This window comes from Dryobates pubescens, chromosome 3 (genome assembly GCF_014839835.1).
Source record: "Dryobates pubescens isolate bDryPub1 chromosome 3, bDryPub1.pri, whole genome shotgun sequence".
Lineage (NCBI taxonomy): Eukaryota > Metazoa > Chordata > Aves > Piciformes > Picidae > Dryobates > Dryobates pubescens.
Window position 1 is genome coordinate 19842842 of NC_071614.1, and position 18817 is coordinate 19861658.

The 18817-nt window shown below is 53.2% G+C and overlaps 1 protein-coding gene across 1 annotated transcript; it reads right to left on the minus strand.

Moving 5' to 3' along the window:
* Positions 1-1705: 1705 nt before the first annotated feature.
* FDFT1 (farnesyl-diphosphate farnesyltransferase 1) lies at positions 1706-18103 on the minus strand. The gene is made up of 8 exons (XM_054179728.1): positions 17933-18103; positions 16720-16817; positions 8274-8457; positions 7002-7130; positions 6331-6522; positions 5028-5204; positions 3702-3854; positions 1706-2007 (listed from the first exon to the last, which is right to left on the minus strand). The coding sequence occupies exons 1-8, from the start codon at positions 18047-18049 to the stop codon at positions 1786-1788; spliced, it is 1272 nt and encodes a 423-aa protein (XP_054035703.1). The 5' UTR covers positions 18050-18103; the 3' UTR covers positions 1706-1785.
* Between the last annotated feature and the right edge of the window lie 714 nt (positions 18104-18817).

An 18817-nucleotide genomic window follows, 5' to 3' on the forward strand; every position in this document is an offset into this window, starting at 1 on the left:
ATATGGTTGGCTTCAGGTGTGAGCACACATTGGTGGCTCATGCCCAGCTTCTCACCCACCAGTACCCCCCCAAAAGTCCTTCTTCTCTGCAGGGCTGCTCTCAATGCCTTCATCCTCCAGCTTGTGTGATACCACCACAGAGGTGTAGGACCTTACACTTCACCTTGCTGAGCCTGATGAGCTTCACACTTCTCAGGTTCCTCCAGGTCCCCCTGGAGAGATCCCATCCCTCAGGTGCATCAGCTGCACCACTCACTGTGGGTTCACCTGCAAGCTTGCTGAGGGTGTAAAAGAAGTGACAACTAAAGAAAGTAATGACAATGAGAGACATTTTTGGTTGTTGTTTTGGGTTGGTTTCTTCTTTTCCCCAAAGAAAACTTTTAATTTCCACAAGACAGGAAGCTGCACAAAGGGAGCTACCACAAGTTTCTTCTGAACAACAGCTTAGAAGTATTTACATTGGTACTTGTGGAGTAGGGATCCTCCTTCTGCAGAAGTCTGTCCACATGGGCCTGGCCTTCTGAAGGCCACTGAACTGCACCTGGTAGACAGTTTTGCCCTGCACCTGAACGTGGCCTGTCCTTCCCCTCACACAGGCAAAGCAGCATTTGAGGGGGAAGAAAAATCTACTCCAGGGAAACAGGACTTGCCTTTAAAGTGTTCTTTTGTCTTGAAGTCCAGCCTGATGTGTTTCATAAACAGCAGTGGAAGGCTCTTCCAGTCTGCACATCAGTCTGACCCTGATGCTTTCAGGTGGGCTAGGGAAAGCTGCCCTCACTACCTCTCAGTGGCTTAAGCTTTCCCAGCCCACAGCAGGGATCACCACTGCTTTTTAGGGCGGCCAGTGCACATAGGCTCCCCCAGAAGCACCCCATGAAAGACAGCATGGTGCAAATCCTCCTTCCTCAGCTTTGCAGAAGCACCAGGCACTGCTGCCACGACGCTGCTCTGCCATGGCACCATGTCTTGGGCTGAAGTGGGGCAGTGCCCAGACCCTGCAGCAGTCAGGCACAGGGTTGTGAGCTCGGGGCCACACAAGCAACTCCCTTCTCCTTTGAACCACCTCCCCAGCTGCTAAAACACAGAAGTTTTGCAAGTGCCAGACACCATCTGCTAGAGCATGGAGCTGCAGGAGCTGGCTTTCAGCTGGGAGCACGCTGCACACCACCTCCAACTTTAACGTTTCAAGCCTAGGAGCTGCCTGCAGCACAACAGAAAGGTGAAGGTTGCCTCTGCCTGTGTCCAGGATATCAACCAGCCTGGGCTGAGGGCCAGAAAGTGGCCAGTACTTTTCTTCCCTGAGCGAGGAAGGATGTTCCTCTCCCAGACGAAGCAGCATCCTTCCAGCAGGAAGCACTCACCAGAGGCATCAGGGATGAGGATGGAGGCAAAACCCAGAAGGTTTTGCTCAGCTCTGAGCTGGAAAGGTGTCTCAAATGTCAAGCAAGAGGAGAGGCAACTGAGTTTCTATATAAACCAAAACAAGATGCAGTTGGGTCTGTGGTGCAGAGGGGAAGAAGTGAAGCACACCGATTCAACCTCAAGCAGCAGGACTCCGACTGGCGTTTGCAACCACCCAAGAGGACGGCAAGGGCGGTGAGAGGCAGGCTCCAGCAACGCTGCACCATCACCCTGGGCTGCAGCTCACCGGAGACCCGTCCTTGTCGCTGTCCCAGGCCCCGTGGCACCCTGGTGCCCGTCCATGCCCACCAGCAGGGGACGAGGAGCCTCCTGCCTCCGCTGCCCATCCACCGCCCAGCTCTCCCCCCGCCCGCCCGCTGCCCCTCAGTTCTCGCCAGCCTGCACGTACTCCTCGGTGGCCTTGGAGATGGTGCTGAGGTACTGCCAGCTTAAGGCAGCCAAGAGCATGGCACAGGACAGATAGATGGGGGAGTAGTGGTGGCGGGAGGCCATGGGGCTGCCCGGCAAGCTCATGGCCCGGATGGAGGCGATGATCTGCTGCGTCTTGTTGGATGAGGGGTCTGTGCTGGGGATCTTCTGGTAGATCTGGAGAGAGAGACAGAAGGATTAGGCTTCCTACCCAAGGTTGTGGAGACAAATCACAGAATGTTAAGGGCTGGAATGGACCTTGAGAGATCATCCAGCCCAGCCCTGCTGCCAGAGCAGGATCACCTACACCAGGTCACACAAGAACTCATCTAGGTGGGTCTTGAATATCTCCAGAGAGGAAGACTCCACAACCCCCCTGGGCAGCCTGTGCCAGGGCTCTGTCACCCTCACAGTGAAATAATTCTTCCTCCTGTTTCCACCCATTGCCCTTTGCCCTGTAACTGGGAGTCACTGAGAAGAGCCTGGCTGCATCCTCGTGGCATGGCTACATGCAAAAGGAAGCCTTAACAGCTACTGGCCTCAAGAGCAACCTCAGTGGTGGACTGCCATGGAGCAAGGACTACCTGCAAGGGTTGCCTGGATGGGGCCAGGGCCCATTTCCCTTGAGAAGTGCATTAAGCCAAGCAGCCTCTTGAGGGCACCCCATGATGGGAGATAGGCCACACAGCCTCAGACAATCCCTCAGCCACCACTGGTGTTGCTGGAACCTGGGGCTCTTGTCCAGCAATCTTCACTGCAGCCCACCCCAAACCAGTGAGGACACCCCAGTGTGATCAGAAGCTGGTGTGATGGGCAGGAAATAGCCACCTTCATCAGCTAACCCCATGATCTTTGTGGTTATATTTTCATGGGCTGCAAACCCAGTCTGAGGTCCTAATACTCTTGTGGAGAAGTAAGACCTGCAGAAGCAGAGCCCCTGAGTTAAGGTGTCACTGGCCCTTGCCATGGGGTTGGCCAGCCTGCAAAGGCAGCTCTACTAACCATGATTTGGGGTAGCACAGAACCATAGAATTGTCAGGGTTGGAAGGGACCTCAAGGATCAGCCAGTTCCAACCCCCCTGCCATGGCCAGGGACACCTCACACTACAGCAGGTCGCTCACAGCCACATCCAGCCTGGCTGCAAAAACCTCCAGGGATGAGGCTTCCACCACCTCCCTGGGCAACCTGTCAGTCTCTCACCACCCTCATGGGGAACAACTTCTTCCTAACATCCAATCTGAACCTACCCATTTCTAGCTTTGTTCCATTCCCCCCAGTCCTATCACCCCCTGACCCCCTCAGAAGTCCCTCCCCAGCTTTCTTGTAGCCCCCTTCAGATACTGGAAGGCCACAAGAAGGTCTCCTGGAGCCTTCTCTTCTCCAGACTGAACAGCCCCAACTCCCTCAGTCTGAGCTCCAGCCCTCTGATCACCCTCATGGCCCTTCTCTGGACACGTTCCAGCACCTCCAGATCCTTCCTGTAACAGAGGCTCCAGAACTGGACGCAGTACTCCAGGTGTGGTCTCACCAGAGCAGAGCAGAGGGGGAGAATCACCACCCTCAACCTGCTGGCTATGCTTCTCTAGATGCAGCCCAGGATGTGATTTGCTTTCTGGGCTGCAAGTGCACACTGCTGGCTCATGTTGACCTTCTCATGGTCTCTGCTTCTTAGGATAGGCACAGACCAATGGCACCTTCAAGCACTCAGTTTGGTCCAAGTCAAAACCACATCAGGGTCACCGTGCCCTGCCACCACTCAACTTAAGAGATACAAGGAAAGGAATAACACACTCACATGTCTTCCCAATTCCACCCCTGCAATGAGGATGGGAACAGCCAGAAATGACTCAAAGCAAATTGTCCAACATACCTCTTCCACATACTGGTACATGATGGCTTTGACAGCTTGTATGCTTGTGGCATCCATCATTAGAGTGACAGCTTGGCCCTTCCTGATCTTCACGACCCCCCTGAACACCTGCTTGTTGTTATAGCAGGCAGCCAGCGTGGCAATAGCCATCACCTAAGGAGGAACACCAACAGCTCTTACTGCACTGTCAGGAGCTTGCCAAAGGAGTGTGGTAGTTTTAGGCTATGCCTTTAACATTTTTTTCATCACAGATCGTGAACAGAAAAGGAGTAAAATGTAAATAGGATAGGATAGAATAGAATAGAATAGAGTATAATGGAATGGAATAGAATGTAATAGAATAGAATAGAATAGAATAGAATAGAATAGAATAGAATAGAATAGAATAGACCAGACCAGGTTGGAAGAGACCTTTGAGATGATCAAGTCCAACCTATCACCCAACACCATCTCAGCAACGAAACCATGGCACCAAGCACCCCATCCAGTCTCTTCCTAAACACCCCCAGTGATGGTGACTCCACCACCTCCCTGGGCAGCACATTCCAATGGCCAATCTCTCTTTCTGTGAAGAACTTCTTCCTAACATCCAGCCCAAACCTCCCCTGGCACAGCTTGAGACTCTGTCCTCTTGTTCTGGTGCTGGTTGCCTCTAAATACAGCTTTCCAACTGGGCTGGTCTGAAGAAGTTACTGTTGGGGGGGAAATTTCAACCCACCACAAGGAGGAACCTTGGCCCTAGTGAAATCCATGGCAAAACACTTCAGAGTGAAGCCACTGCCTCACTGAGAGCAGAAAAGGCAGGACCAGGAAAGAAGGAAGAGACAGGAGTCATAGAATCATAGAATCAATAAGGTTGAAAGAGACTTCAGAGCTCACCAAGTCCAACCTGTCACCCAACACCTCATGACTACTAAACCATGGCACCAAGTGCCACGTCCAGTCCCCTCTTGAACACCTCCAGGGATGGTGACTCCACCACCTCCCTGGGCAGCACATTCCAACAGCTAAGAACCCTCTCTGTGAAGAACTTTCTCCTCCTCACCTTGAGCCTAAACTTCCCCTGGCACAGCTTGAGACTGTGTCCTCTTGTTCTGGTGCTGGTTGCCTGGGAGAAGAGACCAACCCCCACCTGGCTACAACCTCCCTTCAGGTAGTTGTAGACAGCAAGAAGGTCTCCCCTGAGCCTCCTCTTCTCCAGGCTAAGCAACCCCAGCTCCCTCAGCCTCTCCTCGTAAAGTCATGGAGGATAAAACAGGCTAACACCATCCTTCACCTCCAGCCTCTCATGCAGACAATGAAGAACCACTGGAAAGCACAACTCACCTGGGGGATAGCACAGAAGTTGAAGACACTTTGGTTCTTCAGGCGGGACAAGTAGGTGAGGACATCGGGGACGTGGCGGAGGGCGTTGGTGATGAGCTCATTCAGACACTGCACAGCCACATCAATGTTCTCTGCTTGGGCAAAATCTGAGAGCTTCTTGGCATATCTGCTCCAGACCTGCACATCAAGATAAGCACTCACAGCTTGGAGGGTACACTCATGCCAGAGAAGAGACATCAGCGACACTCTGAGGTCTAGGAGAGTAACAAGAACCGCCAGAGACCCACAACAGCCTTGATGGCTTGGGGGAGAAGAGGAAGAGAAGAGAAGGAGGAAGAGGAGAGGAGAGGAAGAGGAGAGGAAGAGGAAGAGGAAGAGGAAGAGGAGAGGAAGAGGAGAGGAAGAGGAGAGGAAGAGGAGAGGAAGAGGAGAGGAGGAGGAGAGGAAGAGGAGAGGAAGAGGAGAGGAAGAGGAGAGGAAGAGGAGAGGAAGAGGAGAGGAAGAGGAGAGGAAGAGGAGAGGAGGAGGAGAGGAAGAGGAGAGGAAGAGGAGAGGAAGAGGAGAGGAAGAGGAGAGGAAGAGGAGAGGAAGAGGAGAGGAGGAGAAGACAGACTAGACCAGGTTGGAAAAGACCTTGGAGATCATTAGGCTAAAGGAAAGAAGGCTGCAGACAGGACAGTGGCCTACCAAGGACTGTAAAGAACAAGCATGGAACTCATCTCCACATCTTCTCTAGGCAGGGTAAGAGAAAGATGGCACACATCAGGCTGGTATCTGAAGTCTAGGAGAGTAACAAGAACCACCAGACCTACAACAGCCTTGATGACCTTTGAGATCATCGAGTCCAACCTATCATCCAGCACCATCTCATCAACTAAACCATGGCACCAAGTGCCTCATCCAGTCTCTTCCTAAACACCTGCAGGGGTGGTGACTCCACCACCTCCCTGGGCAGCACATTCCAATGGGCAATCACTCCCTCTGTGAAGAACTTCTTCCTAGCATCCAGCCTAAACCTCCCCTGGTGCAGCTTGAGACTGTGTCCTCTTGTTCTGGTGCTGGTTGCCTGGGAGGAGAGACCAACCCCCAGCTGGCAAAAGTATTAAAGACTGTCAAGGGACACCAACAACTGGCAGGACAACCTCTGGCTTTGGGGATTCCAAAGGAAATCCCAGCAGGCACCCTTCTAGTGAGAGGATGCCAGTGACTGTGTCAGAGCAGCAAGGACTGCACCTTCAGCCTCGGTGCGCTCCTGAGCGAGGCACAGCAGAACAGCTCACCCCGAGGCGGCGCCGCCCCTCACCTCTCGGGGCCAGAACTCCCTTCCCTCCAGCTGGTCCTCCAGGTAGTCACGTATGATGTTGGTTTTCTGCAGGAAGAGGCCCATGGAGTTGGCCAGCTCTGTGTCCTGCCCCACGATTGGATCTTCCAGCTCTGACGCAGAGAAGAGCCGGGAAAGGCCGATGCCCACCAGCCCAGCAACGTAGTGGCAGTACTGCAGGGCACCCAGAGGGGAGAGGACAGAAAACAGACAAGAGGAGCAGTTACCCACAGCTGCCTGTTTCCTGCAATGGCCTCTACAGAAATGATGCTCAGAAGCTACTGGCAGTGTGTTCTCTGCAAGCTCCCACAGCCCCTCCCCTCCAGGAGTCTCAGCTTTCCCATGCCCAGCAAACATCTCACCAAGGGTGTCCCACTAAGGTGCCTCTCTGCCTCTGGCAGCCAACTGAACCACCCCCAGGGGGACAGTTCATGTGGTGAGTCACCCAAAACGTGCCACTGGGCAACACCAACAACCTGTGCCACCCTCCTGCTGCCCATGGGACCAAGCAGCCTCTCAAGGCCTTCCCATGCCCACACAGCCTTTCCTCATCCAGCTGAGCCTTCTTCCCACATGGATGCCCTCTCCTCTTGCACACAGACAAGGCAGGCCCTGCTCAGGTTCAGTCCACTCCTCTGTCCAGGCTGACTTACCCTGTCCCACTCAAGCTCAGAGTCCACCTTCTTCTCCAAGAACTCTGCCATCCCAACGCCCATCTTGTGGCAAACATCTGAGATCACATCCTGATAGACCTTTGACAGATTCCTGAACTCCATGGAGATCTGCAGCACAAACCACCACCAGGAAACACAGAGACATCACCAGAAGAGCAGAGCTCAGTATTTATTAAGAGATCAGAAAATGCCTGTTCACCTGGCTTCTATCCTCCCCTGGCTGGAGATCTAGGACAACTCCCACAGCCAGAGCTGTTTCAAGGCCCTTAAAGCACAGGCTCAGCCTGTTCCCAGTCTAAATGGTCTGGTGTCTGGCCTGAGATCATACACAGCAGTATCTTTGGGAAGGCTCTGTGGCCTTGGAGCTGCAGGACAAAACTAGCTATGCCTGGTGCACAGGCCTGGTTTTGTTGTAATTTGTAAGAGCCCTCTTGACAGCCATGGGGAAAGGCAGGGAGGTGCTCTGTTCTCCTGAGCCCTCTCCAGCTCGGGCTCCACACGTTCAGATGGAATGCCCTGTGTTCCAGTTTGTGCCTGTTGCTGCTTGTCCTGTCACTGGGCACCACTGAGAAGAGTCTGGCCCCATCCTCCTGCCACCTGTCCTATAGATTTTGCTAAGCATCAAGAAGATCCCCTCTCAGCCTTCTCCAGTCTAAACAGCCCCAAGTCTTTCAGGCTTTCCTTGTAAGAAAAGATGTTCCAGACCCCTCAGCATCTTTGCAAAAGGATCCTTAGAAGTAATAAGCTACTTGAGAAGGATGCTTAGAGCAGTAAGGCTTTGGGCAGTGTTGCTAGTAGCAGCAAGGCTGCTTTTTGTCTGGCATGCACATCACAGACCTGCAGACAGAATCCTGCAGCTCTAGAGCAGGCCCTGCAGGACCACTGCCAACGCTGGTCCCTCCGTAAGCCACATCCCAGATAAGCTTTCCTCCTCTCCCTATCTGTAGGGGTCAGAGGGCACCCATCCCAGGGAACACACATGGTTGGGCAACAAATCCCTACTTCTCTTCCCAAGACCACAGTCATTCACTGATAAAAAGCCATTTTTTTTTAGAGCTGGCACTTTTCCACAGCCAGGTTATCTCTGGAGAGAGCCTTGCACAAGATTTGTCTTTCTCACCCCAGCACTGCAGGTGCTTCAAAAAGCTACAGGCTCACCAGGGACTGAATGAGCTCAGGTGTAACACAGAGAGACAGGCATGTCCACAGAGGTGACAGAAGGCAGCTGGAGCAAGGAGGCAGATGCCTTACCGTTGGGAAGTCCTCGAGCACCTGCCGGTCCTTCTCCTTGCTCTCTGTGTATTTCCACTCCGGTTGATAGAGATAGGAGTGGAACTCATGCAGCATTGGGACCTTCACATCTAAGCTGATGGTCATGTCATCCTCTATAGTGTCCAGGGCACGGAGAACCAGGTAGAAGATGCAGACAGCATGGCTGGAAGGGGAGAAAAAAAAACCAACAAAGGGTAACAAACCAACAAAGGGCAACCAAGCTGGGGAGGGGGTTGGAGCACAGCCCTGTGAGGAGAGGCTGAGGGAGCTGGGGTTGCTTAGCCTGCTCAGGGGAGACCTTCTTGCTCTCTACAACTACCTAAAGGGAGGTTGTAGCCAGGTGGGGGTTGGTCTCTTCTCCCAGGCAACCAGCACCAGAACAAGAGGACACAGTCTCAAGCTGCACCAGGGGAGGTTTAGGATGCTAGAAAGAAGTTCTTCACAGAAAGAGAGATTGGAATGTGCTGCCCAGGGAGGTGGTGGAGTCACCATCCCTGGAGGTGTTCAGGAAGAGACTGGATGGGGTGCTTGGTGCCATGGTTTAGTTTATGAGATGGTGTTGGGTGATAGGTTGGACTCGATAATCTCAAAGGTCTCCTCCAACCTGGTTAATTCTATTCTATTCTATTCTATTCTATTATATTCTACTCTACTCTACTCTACTCTATTCTACTCTACTCTATTTATCCTATCCTATCCTATCCTATCCTATCCTATCCTATCCTATCCTATCCTATCCTATCCTATCCTATCCTATCCTATCCTAACCTATCGTCCCCTCCCTTACTTGGGCTCACCTGTTAGGCAGGACAAAGAGTTTAGATTAACCACACAGCCCTCAGCAGATGTGCTTCCGGCTCCACATGGCACACACTGACACCACAGGGTTGTTGATACCTTGGAAGATACAACAACTTTCAACACAATTTGCTTCTGTGTTTCAAGTGATGACAGTACTTCAGCCACCAAAAGTGGTGATGCAGAAGCCTTCTCCATTCCCACCATTGTATCCCTGTATCTCCTGAAGTTTAGAGACAAGGGATGCTCACATCCAGTCCCTCCTCTATCAGATCAAACCACCTCCAACTCCAGGATTTATAGAAACCATCCTCTACTATTTGCTGCTGTAGCATACTGAGGGTATGTAGGGGGACATACAAAATTAACCAGGTTGGAAAAGACCTTCAAGATCATGAAGTCCAACCTGTCACCCAACACCATCTAATCAACTAAACCATGGCACCAAGTGCCTCATCCAGTCTCTTTTAAAACACCTCCAGTGATGGTGTAATAGTTTGAAGTGGAAGGGGCCTTAAAAGGTCACCTAGTTCAACCCCCCCTGCTGAGAGCAAGGACATCTTCAATTAGATCCAGGGTTCAGCTTATTGGAAAAAGCAGATGCAAAATAAGGAAGGGGAAAAGGTACTTTCCCTGTCACTTCCCCTTCTCCACACCCAGCACCCTTTTATCCTCTTTGTGGGGGAGTAAGAGGCTGCCTTACTGGGCCACAGGAATATTAGGACTGGCAGACAAAGCCAAAACTACCTCATAGTTTTTTATCTCCAGGCACAAATCACTGGAGCCAGCCCACATGTCCCAGCCCACCAGTGGAAAGCTGCTGGAGAAGAGCTGCTTCTCACACCACTCCTGCCTTCCCCACCCGGGCTCCACATTTCTGCAGCTGAAGCACAAAAGTCAGCACTGGTGTCAAGAAATACCAGCTCAGACTCTAGGATTTATCTAAAATAATCTTCCAGCTCTAAAATGAGCACAGTGATACTTTGAGGAGATGATGAGCTCGTGAACTGCTTGAGAAATGGAAATGAGCTTGGACTGCTGACATGCTAATTAGCAGGCAAGAGCGTGGCTCTCCTAGGATGACAACGTGTGCAAGCGGTGATTAAGCAGCCAGGGAAAACTGACTGGCTCTTGCAGCCAATACTGTTCCATTGGGCATTTTTTTGCCTTAATTGCAGGGTATTTAGGGCCTCTGTCAAACCACACATGTGAGTGTTCACAAGCAGCTATCTTGTGCCCTCCTGTTCCTCCGCACCACTGAGTTTTTCCATTCCGGGCATCTGTTCAGCCAACACACTGCCGGTGCCCACGACTTCCCTTTCAGCAGCAGCCAAGGAAGGCAGAGCAGAACAGAATGACACAGAAATATTCAGGTTGGAAGAGACCCTCAGGATCACCAAGCCCAACCAATAGCCCTGCTCTGCAAGGGTCACCCCTAAACCACATCCCCAAGCGCCACATCCAAACCACCTTTAAACACATCCAGGGCTGGTGACTCCACCACCTCCCTGGGCAGCACCTTCCAATGCCTGCCCACTCTTGCTGGGAAAAAATGTTTCCTAATGTCCAGCCTAAACCCACCCAGTCTTAGCTTGAGGCCATTTCCTCTTGTTCTGTCATCACTAATTACCTGTGCAGAACCTGCAATGCCATCCCAGAAGCACCTCCCACATTGACACCGTGCCCAAGGAAGGGCTGTCACTAACTCCAGAGCCCAGCATAGTTAAAACAATTTAGATCATGGTATCATAGAACTGTTAGGGTTGGAAGGGACCTCAAGGACCATCTAGTTCCAACCCCCCTGTCATGGTCAAGGACACCTCACACTAGATCAGGTTGCTCAGAGCCACATCCAGCCTGTCCTGAAAAACCTCCAGGGATGAGGCTTCCACCACCTCCCTGGGCAACCTGTGCCAGTGTCTCACCACCCTCATGGGGAAGAACTTCTTTCTAACATCCAATCTGAATCTACTCATTTCTAGTTTTGGTCCATTTCGCCTAGTCCTAGTCTCCCTAGTCCCCACTTCCTGACACCCTCAAAAGTCCCTCCCCAGCTTTCTTGTAGTCCCCCTTCAGATACTGGAAGGCCACAATTAGGTCTCCTGGGAGCCTTCTCTTCTCCAGACTGAACAGCCCCAACTCCCTCAGTAGATCTATTCTCACCTATGCATCCAAACCTTAAGTGCATCCCCAACTTCCATCACACACTGAATTCAGCTCTGTGGCAGTTTGGGCAAATCAAAGGAATTTTGGTGATGAGAGTGGTGAAACACTGCCACAAGTTGCCCAGAAAGGTGGTAAGTGACCTATTCCTGGCAACATTCCCAGTCAGGGTGGATGGGGCTCTAAGCAACCTGATCTAGTTGAAGATGCCCCTGCTCACTGCAGGGTGTTTGGACTAGATGACCTTTAAAGGTCCCTTCCAACCCATCATCATCACAAAAAAAACTGTGCAGTGAGCATGGTCTGTCTGCAGCTCCCCATTTCTCTGTATGATTCCTAGGCACCAGCTGGTCTCCAAGCTGAGATCCATGGGGATGCCAGAGGCCAACCAAATCCACACACTCTTCACCAGAGAATGTGTGTGATGATGCTGGGAAGAGGCCACTCCAACATGACCTCCCCTTCACACAACTGTGAGCAAGCCTGGTTTCATCTCAGGGCTCAATCTCCAGTCCTGTCCTGGCTGTGGTTCCCCCCTTCCCAAAGTGGTCTCTTTTCTCCTTTACATAGAATACATAGAATACATAGAATAAACCAGGTTGGAAGAGACCTTCAAGATCATCGCGTCCAACCCATCACCAATCCAACACCGCCCAAGCAACTAACCCACAGCACCAAGCACCCTGTCAAGTCTTCTCCTAAAAACCTCCAGTGATGGCGACTCCACCACCTCCCCAGGCAGCCCATTCCAATGTGCAATCACTCTTTCTGTATAGAACTTTTTTCTAACATCCAGCCTGAACCTCCCCTGGCGCAGCCTGAGACTGTGTCCTCTTGTTCTGGTACTGCTTGCCTGGGAGAAGAGACCAACATCTGTCTGTCTACAACCTCCCTTCAGGTAGTTGTAGAGAGTAATAAGGTCACCCCTGAGTCTCCTCTTCTCCAGGCTAAGCAACCCCAGCTCCCTCAGCCTCTCCTCGTAGGGCTTGTGTTCCAAACCCCTCACCAACTTTGTTGCTCTTCTCTGGACTCGTTCCAGCAAGTCAACATCCTTCCTAAACTGAGGGGCCCAGAACTGGACACAGTACTCGAGGTGCGGCCTAACCAGTGCAGTGTACAGGGGCAGAATGACCTCCCTGCTCCTGCTGGCCACACTGTTCCTGATGCAGGCCAGGATGCCATTGGCCCTCTTAGCTGCCTGGGCACACTGCAGGCTCATGTTCAGTCTACCGTCGACCAGCACCCCCAGGTCCCTCTCAGCCTGACTGCTCTCCAGCCACTCTGACCCCAGCCTGTAGCTCTGCATGGGGTTGCTGTGGCCAATGTGCAGAACCCGGCACTTGGATGTGTTAAATCTCATGCCGTTGGACTCTGCCCAACTGCCCAGCCTGTCGAGGTCCCTCTGCAGAGCCTCTCTACCCTCCAGCAGATCAACTCCTGCGCCCAGCTTGGTGTCGTCAGCAAATTTACTGATGATGGACTCGATGCCCTCGTCCAGATCATCAATAAAGATGTTAAAGAGCATGGGGCCCAGCACTGATCCCTGGGGCACACCACTGGTGACTGGCTGCCAGCTGGATGTGGCACCATTCACTACCACTCTCTGGGCTCGGCCCTCCAGCCAGTTCCTAACCCATCGCAGTGTGGTCCCATCCAAGCCATGGGCTGACAGCTTGGCCAGGAGCTTGCTATGGGGAACGGTGTCAAAGGCCTTGCTGAGGTCCAGGTAGACTACATCCACAGGCCTCCCCACATCCACCAGGCGGGTCACCTGATCATAGAAGGAGATCAGGTTGGTCAGGCAGGACCTGCCCTTCCTAAACCCATGCTGGCTGGGCCTGATCCCTTGGCCATCCTCTAAGTGTTGTGTGATTGCACTCAGGATGACCTGCTCCATAATCTTTCCTGGCACTGAGGTCAGGCTGACAGGCCTGTAATTCCCTGGCTCATCCAACCGGCCCTTCTTGTGGATGGGTACCACGTTGGCCAGCTTCCAGTCATGTGGGATCTCTCCAGTGAGCCAGGACTGATGAAAAATAATGGAGAGTGGTTTGGCCAGCTCATCTGCCAGCTCTCTCAGCACCCTAGGATGGATCCCATCTGGTCCCATGGACTTGTGGGGGTCCAAGCTGCTGAGGAGAGCTCCTATCACTTGCTCATGGAACAAAGGGAAACCATGCAGCTCCCTGGCTCCCTCTGCCAGTTCTGCAGGCCAGCTGTCTGGTAGACGTTCTTTCCAGGTAGTAAAAACTGAGGTAAAGAAGGTGTTAAGTACCTCTGCCTTTTCCTCATCCTGTGTTACAACATTTCCTTCTATGTCAACCAAGGAGTGGAGGTTGTCCCTGCCCTTCCTCTTGCTATTAATATATTTATAGAAGGACTTTTTGTTGTCCTTCACATCAGAGGCCAGTTTAACTTCCAAATATGCTTTTGCCTCCCTAATTTTCCTCCTACATGCCCTAGCAACCTCTTTAAACATTCCATGGGTTGCCTCACCTTTCTTCCAAAGATGATACACCCTCTTTTTTTCCCTTAGTTCAATTAAAAGTTCATTACACAGCCAGGCTGGCCGTCTGCCCCGGCGGCTCCTCTTCCGGCACATTGGCACAGCCTGCTCCTGAGCCTTCATCAGCTCTTTCTTGAAGCAGGTCCAGCCCTCCTGGACCCCTTTATTTTTAAGGGCTTTCTCCCAAGGAACCCTCTGAATTGTTTCCTTGAGCAACCTGAAGTCCGCCCTCCGGAAGTCCAGAGTGGAGGTCTTCTTGCTGGCCCTCTTAGCTTGACTGAATACTGAAAATTCTATTATTTCATGGTCACTGGCCCCTAAACAGCCTCCGACCACCACATCACCCACCAGCCCTTCCCTGTTGGTGAAGAGGAGGTCAAGCAAAGCCTTGCCCCTGGTAGGCTCACGCAGCACCTGGGATAAGAAGCTGTCTTTTTGCCACCACATTCTTTCTTTCCACAAAGCAGCAGGACCTGCAGGAATTGATCCTGAAGGGTCAAAGAGGCAGGCAGGACCATGTGGCTGGCAGCAGAAGGCTTGTCTCCACCAGCAGGACAGGAGTTAGGATGTTGGCTCATAACTCCTCTCCACTACCAAGACTCAAGATGTTGGCTTAGCTGCAGTTTTCTTCCAACCTTCCACAAATATGCCCTAACCACGTAGCAATGGCCTGGACATGGTCCTAGCCAGAAAAACAGTTTATGGGGCCAAAAATAATAAGCAAGAAGGAAGCAAACAGTTTAGCTCAACTACCAATACTCTGGCCTGGGAAGCACTGCTCCTAGTACTTACCTAACTCTCCATTTTCCAGCAGTCCTTGGGAACTCTCCCAGGAACAGGGATGTGAACCAGTGAGAGCTTCATGCATCCCCAGCCTGCTAACAGGAGATTTCACCCCAAAGAAGCTGCAGCAGGAGAGGGGACCAAGCTGTGGCATAGGACACCACACTTGGGAGCAGTATTTGTATCTCAGCACACTGTGGTAGTTTTAATGCTTGAATCCTTGGAACCAGCAGTTCCTTCAAGCAACAAGCAAACATGAAGCAGTCTATAACCAGAGGGGTTCAGTTTAACCTCCCTAAAGAGGTTAACACCAGTGGAAGCACTTCTTTGATGCCATCAATCCATTCCTAAGCTCACTGCTCTGTTTCTGTGTTCTCTTTTTATTTACCCTGTGAAGAAAGCCCATGAGACAGCTGAGGCTGTTCAACCTGGGGAAGAGAAGGCTCCAGGGAGACCTTACTGCAGCCTTTCAGTGTTTAAAGGAACCTATGAGAAGTATGAGGACAGACATTTTAGCAAGGCCTGTTGTGACAGGACAAGGGGAGAAGGTTTTAAACAGAAAGAGGGGAGATCATTAACCTCATCATAAACCTCATCATAAACAGAACTGTTTATGATTAAGGTGGTGAAACACTGACCCAGGTTGCCCAGAGAGGTGTTAGATGCCCCATCTCTGGAAACATTCCAGATCAGGTTGGATGGAGCTCTGAGCAACCTGATCTAGTTGAAGATGTCTCTGCTCAGTGCAGAGGGGGTTGAACCCAATGACCTTTAAAGGTCCCTTCCAGCCCAAATCATTCCATGGTTTTTATTTTCCTCTTTGGTCCCTGAACTCTTCAGCAGGGCCACTGTGCTTTGAAAATGGCTTTCTCCTGCTCCAGTACAGAGATCCCTGTGCAGTTCTAGGCTGCAATAATCCAGCAATAGCATTTTTAGGATACCAGGCAGAATTTCTGTGCCCTGCAGGATGGGAGCCTTGCTGATTGGAGCAAGCTGCAATGCAAGGATTAAAGAGCAGCCAAAAAAAAAAGTTAACTGCACACAGATCAAAGCAAGCACACCACATGCAGACCCTGCTAACAGGTTTCAATGTGTTTTATTGACTGACCTCTTCTTTTTCCTTCTTAATTTTTTTACATTAGCTAATATGGAAACAAACACACACACACAAAAATGAAGTTTCATTCTTGGCTCTACTTTGCACCTTTCCACACAACCCCAGCCAAGCTGCTGAATTTCTTTGCCTTTCCTGTAAAACAGGCTGCAGAACATTTCATAAATGCTGGGTGCCAGCTACAAGGCAACAGCCCAACTGCCAAGCCAGGGCTCAACAGATAACCCAGTGTTCAGGCTGGTGCCTGCAACTGGAGTCACAACCACAGCCCTGGATGTGCCTGCTGCAGCTTCTGGGAAGCCCCAGTTTTGACAGTTAGCCCATTTTAAGATTCACTGGAGGCATCTACGTGCTGAAATCAGCGATTACCTTATGGATATAAGGATTTAGACAGAGCATACACTATCTGCATGAGGCCCCAGGCCAGCTCAAGCTCTGTGCCATCTAAAGCTTTCCTGCACAGGTCAGCAAAATCTGAGCAGCAGAAAAAAAAACAAGGGTGCAGCAAACTCCCTCTGATGATCCCCATAGGTCTGGAGGCAGCTGTTTCCAAAAGCACTTTCCAGGCAGGGTCTAGACTCTCAGTCAGCCCTGGGTATTTGCTCACCTCCTCCCTCCAGCCAGCCCGAAATCCAGAGCCAGGCTTGGCACTGCTGGGACACATTCTCAAGGTGTCACAAATAGCACATGGCCAGGAACTGTGCTGGACTGGCCAAGAAGCTGTAGTGCCCATTCTCAGGCCTGCTCAGCCAAGAAACCCAGCCCAGGGAGGGGGCACAAATTACTCCCACTCAGCTAGGACCTGAAAAACCTCACGTCCAGCTGCATGGGCTGGGACCGCACCGAGGGTCTCCCAGCCACCTCACCCAGTACCCCGGAGAGCTGCTGCACTTCCCAGTAGCTCAGCTGAAGAAAGGTAGCATAAGGGGGGCACTACATGGGCCATCTTCTGGCCAGCTCTGACAGGGCACCCCACTGTCAGGGGCCCAACTGCACCTGCCACCTCCCAAGGAGCCTTGGTGTTGGGGGACCACTGCAATCCCCAGCCCTCCACAACTCACCGCAGCTCTCCGTCCAGGGCCTGAATGACAGAGGCGAAGCTTCGGCTGGTCTGGTTGAGGTACCGGTAACAGGTTCGGAGGCCTCCTCCCAGCGAGTCCTGCAGGCACATTGGGGTGCAGGGTGGCGGCTGAAGGCGAGGGGATGCGGCCGGAGCGGGGGCCGTGGGGACACCCGGCTGCCGAACCCCCCGCCCGCCGCTTCGCAGCCGCCCCAAGGCCCTAGGGGACCCTCGATGTGGCGAAAAGGCCAGCGTCCGCTTGAAGAGGGACACGGCTTTGGTGCTGGCCGCCATGGGGGGCTACGGCCCGCTCCGCCCCCCCCCGTCCCGGCCCATCCCAGCCCGCCCGCCGCCCGCCCCCTTAACCCGAGCGGGGACCGCCCTGGGGCCGGACAGTGCCCGCGGAGGGGCTGGGCACGGGAGGCACTGGAAGCATGCACGGGAAGCATGAAGCCTGTGGGAGGCACTGGGACGGTACATCGCTCGGAACCGATGCAAGGCACCGGGCCAGTGCGATACCCGGAAGCATGAAGCCGGTGCAGGGCATCAGGACCGTGCAGCGCCCAGAGACGGTGCGATGCACAACGGGTACCGGCCCCATGCAATGCACGGGAAACGAGAAGCGGGGTCAAAGCACCGGGCCCGTGCGATACCCAGAGCCGTGCAATGAATGGGAAGCATGAAACCGGTGCAGAGCATCAGGACCGCGCAGCGCCCCGCGACGGTGCGATGCACAACGGGTACCGGCCCCATGCAATGCACGGGAAACGAGAAGCGGGGTCAAAGCACCGGGCCCGTGTGATACCCGGAGCCGTGCAATGAACGGGAAGCATGAAGCCGGCTTCATGCAAAACGCCGGGGGTTGTGCAACGCTCGGAGCTGGTGCAACGCACGCAAAGCACCGGGGTTCGGGGTATCACTCGGAGCCAGGGCAATGCACGCAGGGTAGGGGCCCCGAGCGAGGCATGGTAAGGACAGACCCGCATTAATTACTCGGGAAGCCATCGCCCAGTGAGATGAATGAGACGCCCGAGCCGGTGCTGCCCTCGGCTTAACACCGGGCTGGTGCTACGCACGGTGAGACCGTGCAGCGCTCATCCCTGGCAACGCCGCAGCCGCGCAGGATAATAACAGACCCCCCATGGCACAGTGCACTGCCCCATCGACGGTGACCACGAAGCGCATCCCACGTTACCGCCTCCCGGACCCCTCACCTGGTCGATCCGCGGCATGACGACCCGGTAGCCGCCCATTTTGAACCGCAGCAGGTTGTAGATCTCCTCGGGATGGCCAAGCCATTTCCTTAGTAGCTCCATGGGGGCCACGTTCATCCCCCCGCATCCGACCTGTCCGCCGTCACCCGGTGCTTAACCGTACTCGGGTGCGGCCGCCTCTGCTCCGCCCCTCAGCCAGTCAGCTTGCTCGTCCCATCGCTCGGTGGGCCGGATGGGCCGCTTATTGGTTGAAGTGCGCTCGCACCAGGGGAGCGTCAACCAATAGAAAGGCGGCAGGGCTGGTGTGACGGCAGCTGGCGGGCGCCGATTGGGTGGCGGAGCCCGTGGGCACACGCGGAGCGGGAAGGCGGTGGCTGGAGGAGCGGGGGGCCCACGCACAGCGGAGGCTGCTGGGGACAGCCCCTCTGGCTCGTGGGGGTGCTGGGGAGGTCACTTGCCTGGCTCCCGAGACCTCCAGCTCTGCTCCACAGCTGCTTTTCCAACCCCAGCCTCGGGTGTAGCCCCTGGGGTATAAGCAGCCCCCTCAGACGAGCCTGCATTTGTTTACATCACCTTCTGCCCTTTTCCCCCCTGAGGCTTCTCTGGAGTCACCTTTGTCAGCAGGGTCATCCCAGTGAGTCAGAATGAAACCTCACTCAGCAACCTGTGTTCCACTCAGCCATCAGTGTGCTCAGGTGGCCAAGAAAACCAACAGCATCCTGGCTTGGATCAGAAGTACCTTGGCCAGCAGTAGAGAAGTGACCATCTCCCTGTACTCAGCACTGATGAGGCCACACCTCATATACTGGGTTCATTTTTGGCCCTCTCAATTCAACTAGAAGTAGAATAGAATAGGAATAGGAATAGCAATAGCAATAGCAATAG

Bases quoted from the DNA above. Each gene is read 5' to 3' on its own strand.
- FDFT1 (XM_054179728.1), bottom strand. From the start codon at position 18,049: ATGAACGTGGCCCCCATGGAGCTACTAAGGAAATGGCTTGGCCATCCC. The intron at 16,818-17,932 runs GTGAGGGGTCCG...ATGTGCCTGCAG, and splicing joins TCATGCCGCGGATCGACCAG to GACTCGCTGGGAGGAGGCCT. The intron at 7,131-8,273 runs GTAAGGCATCTG...TTTGTGCTGCAG, and splicing joins TGCTCGAGGACTTCCCAACG to ATCTCCATGGAGTTCAGGAA.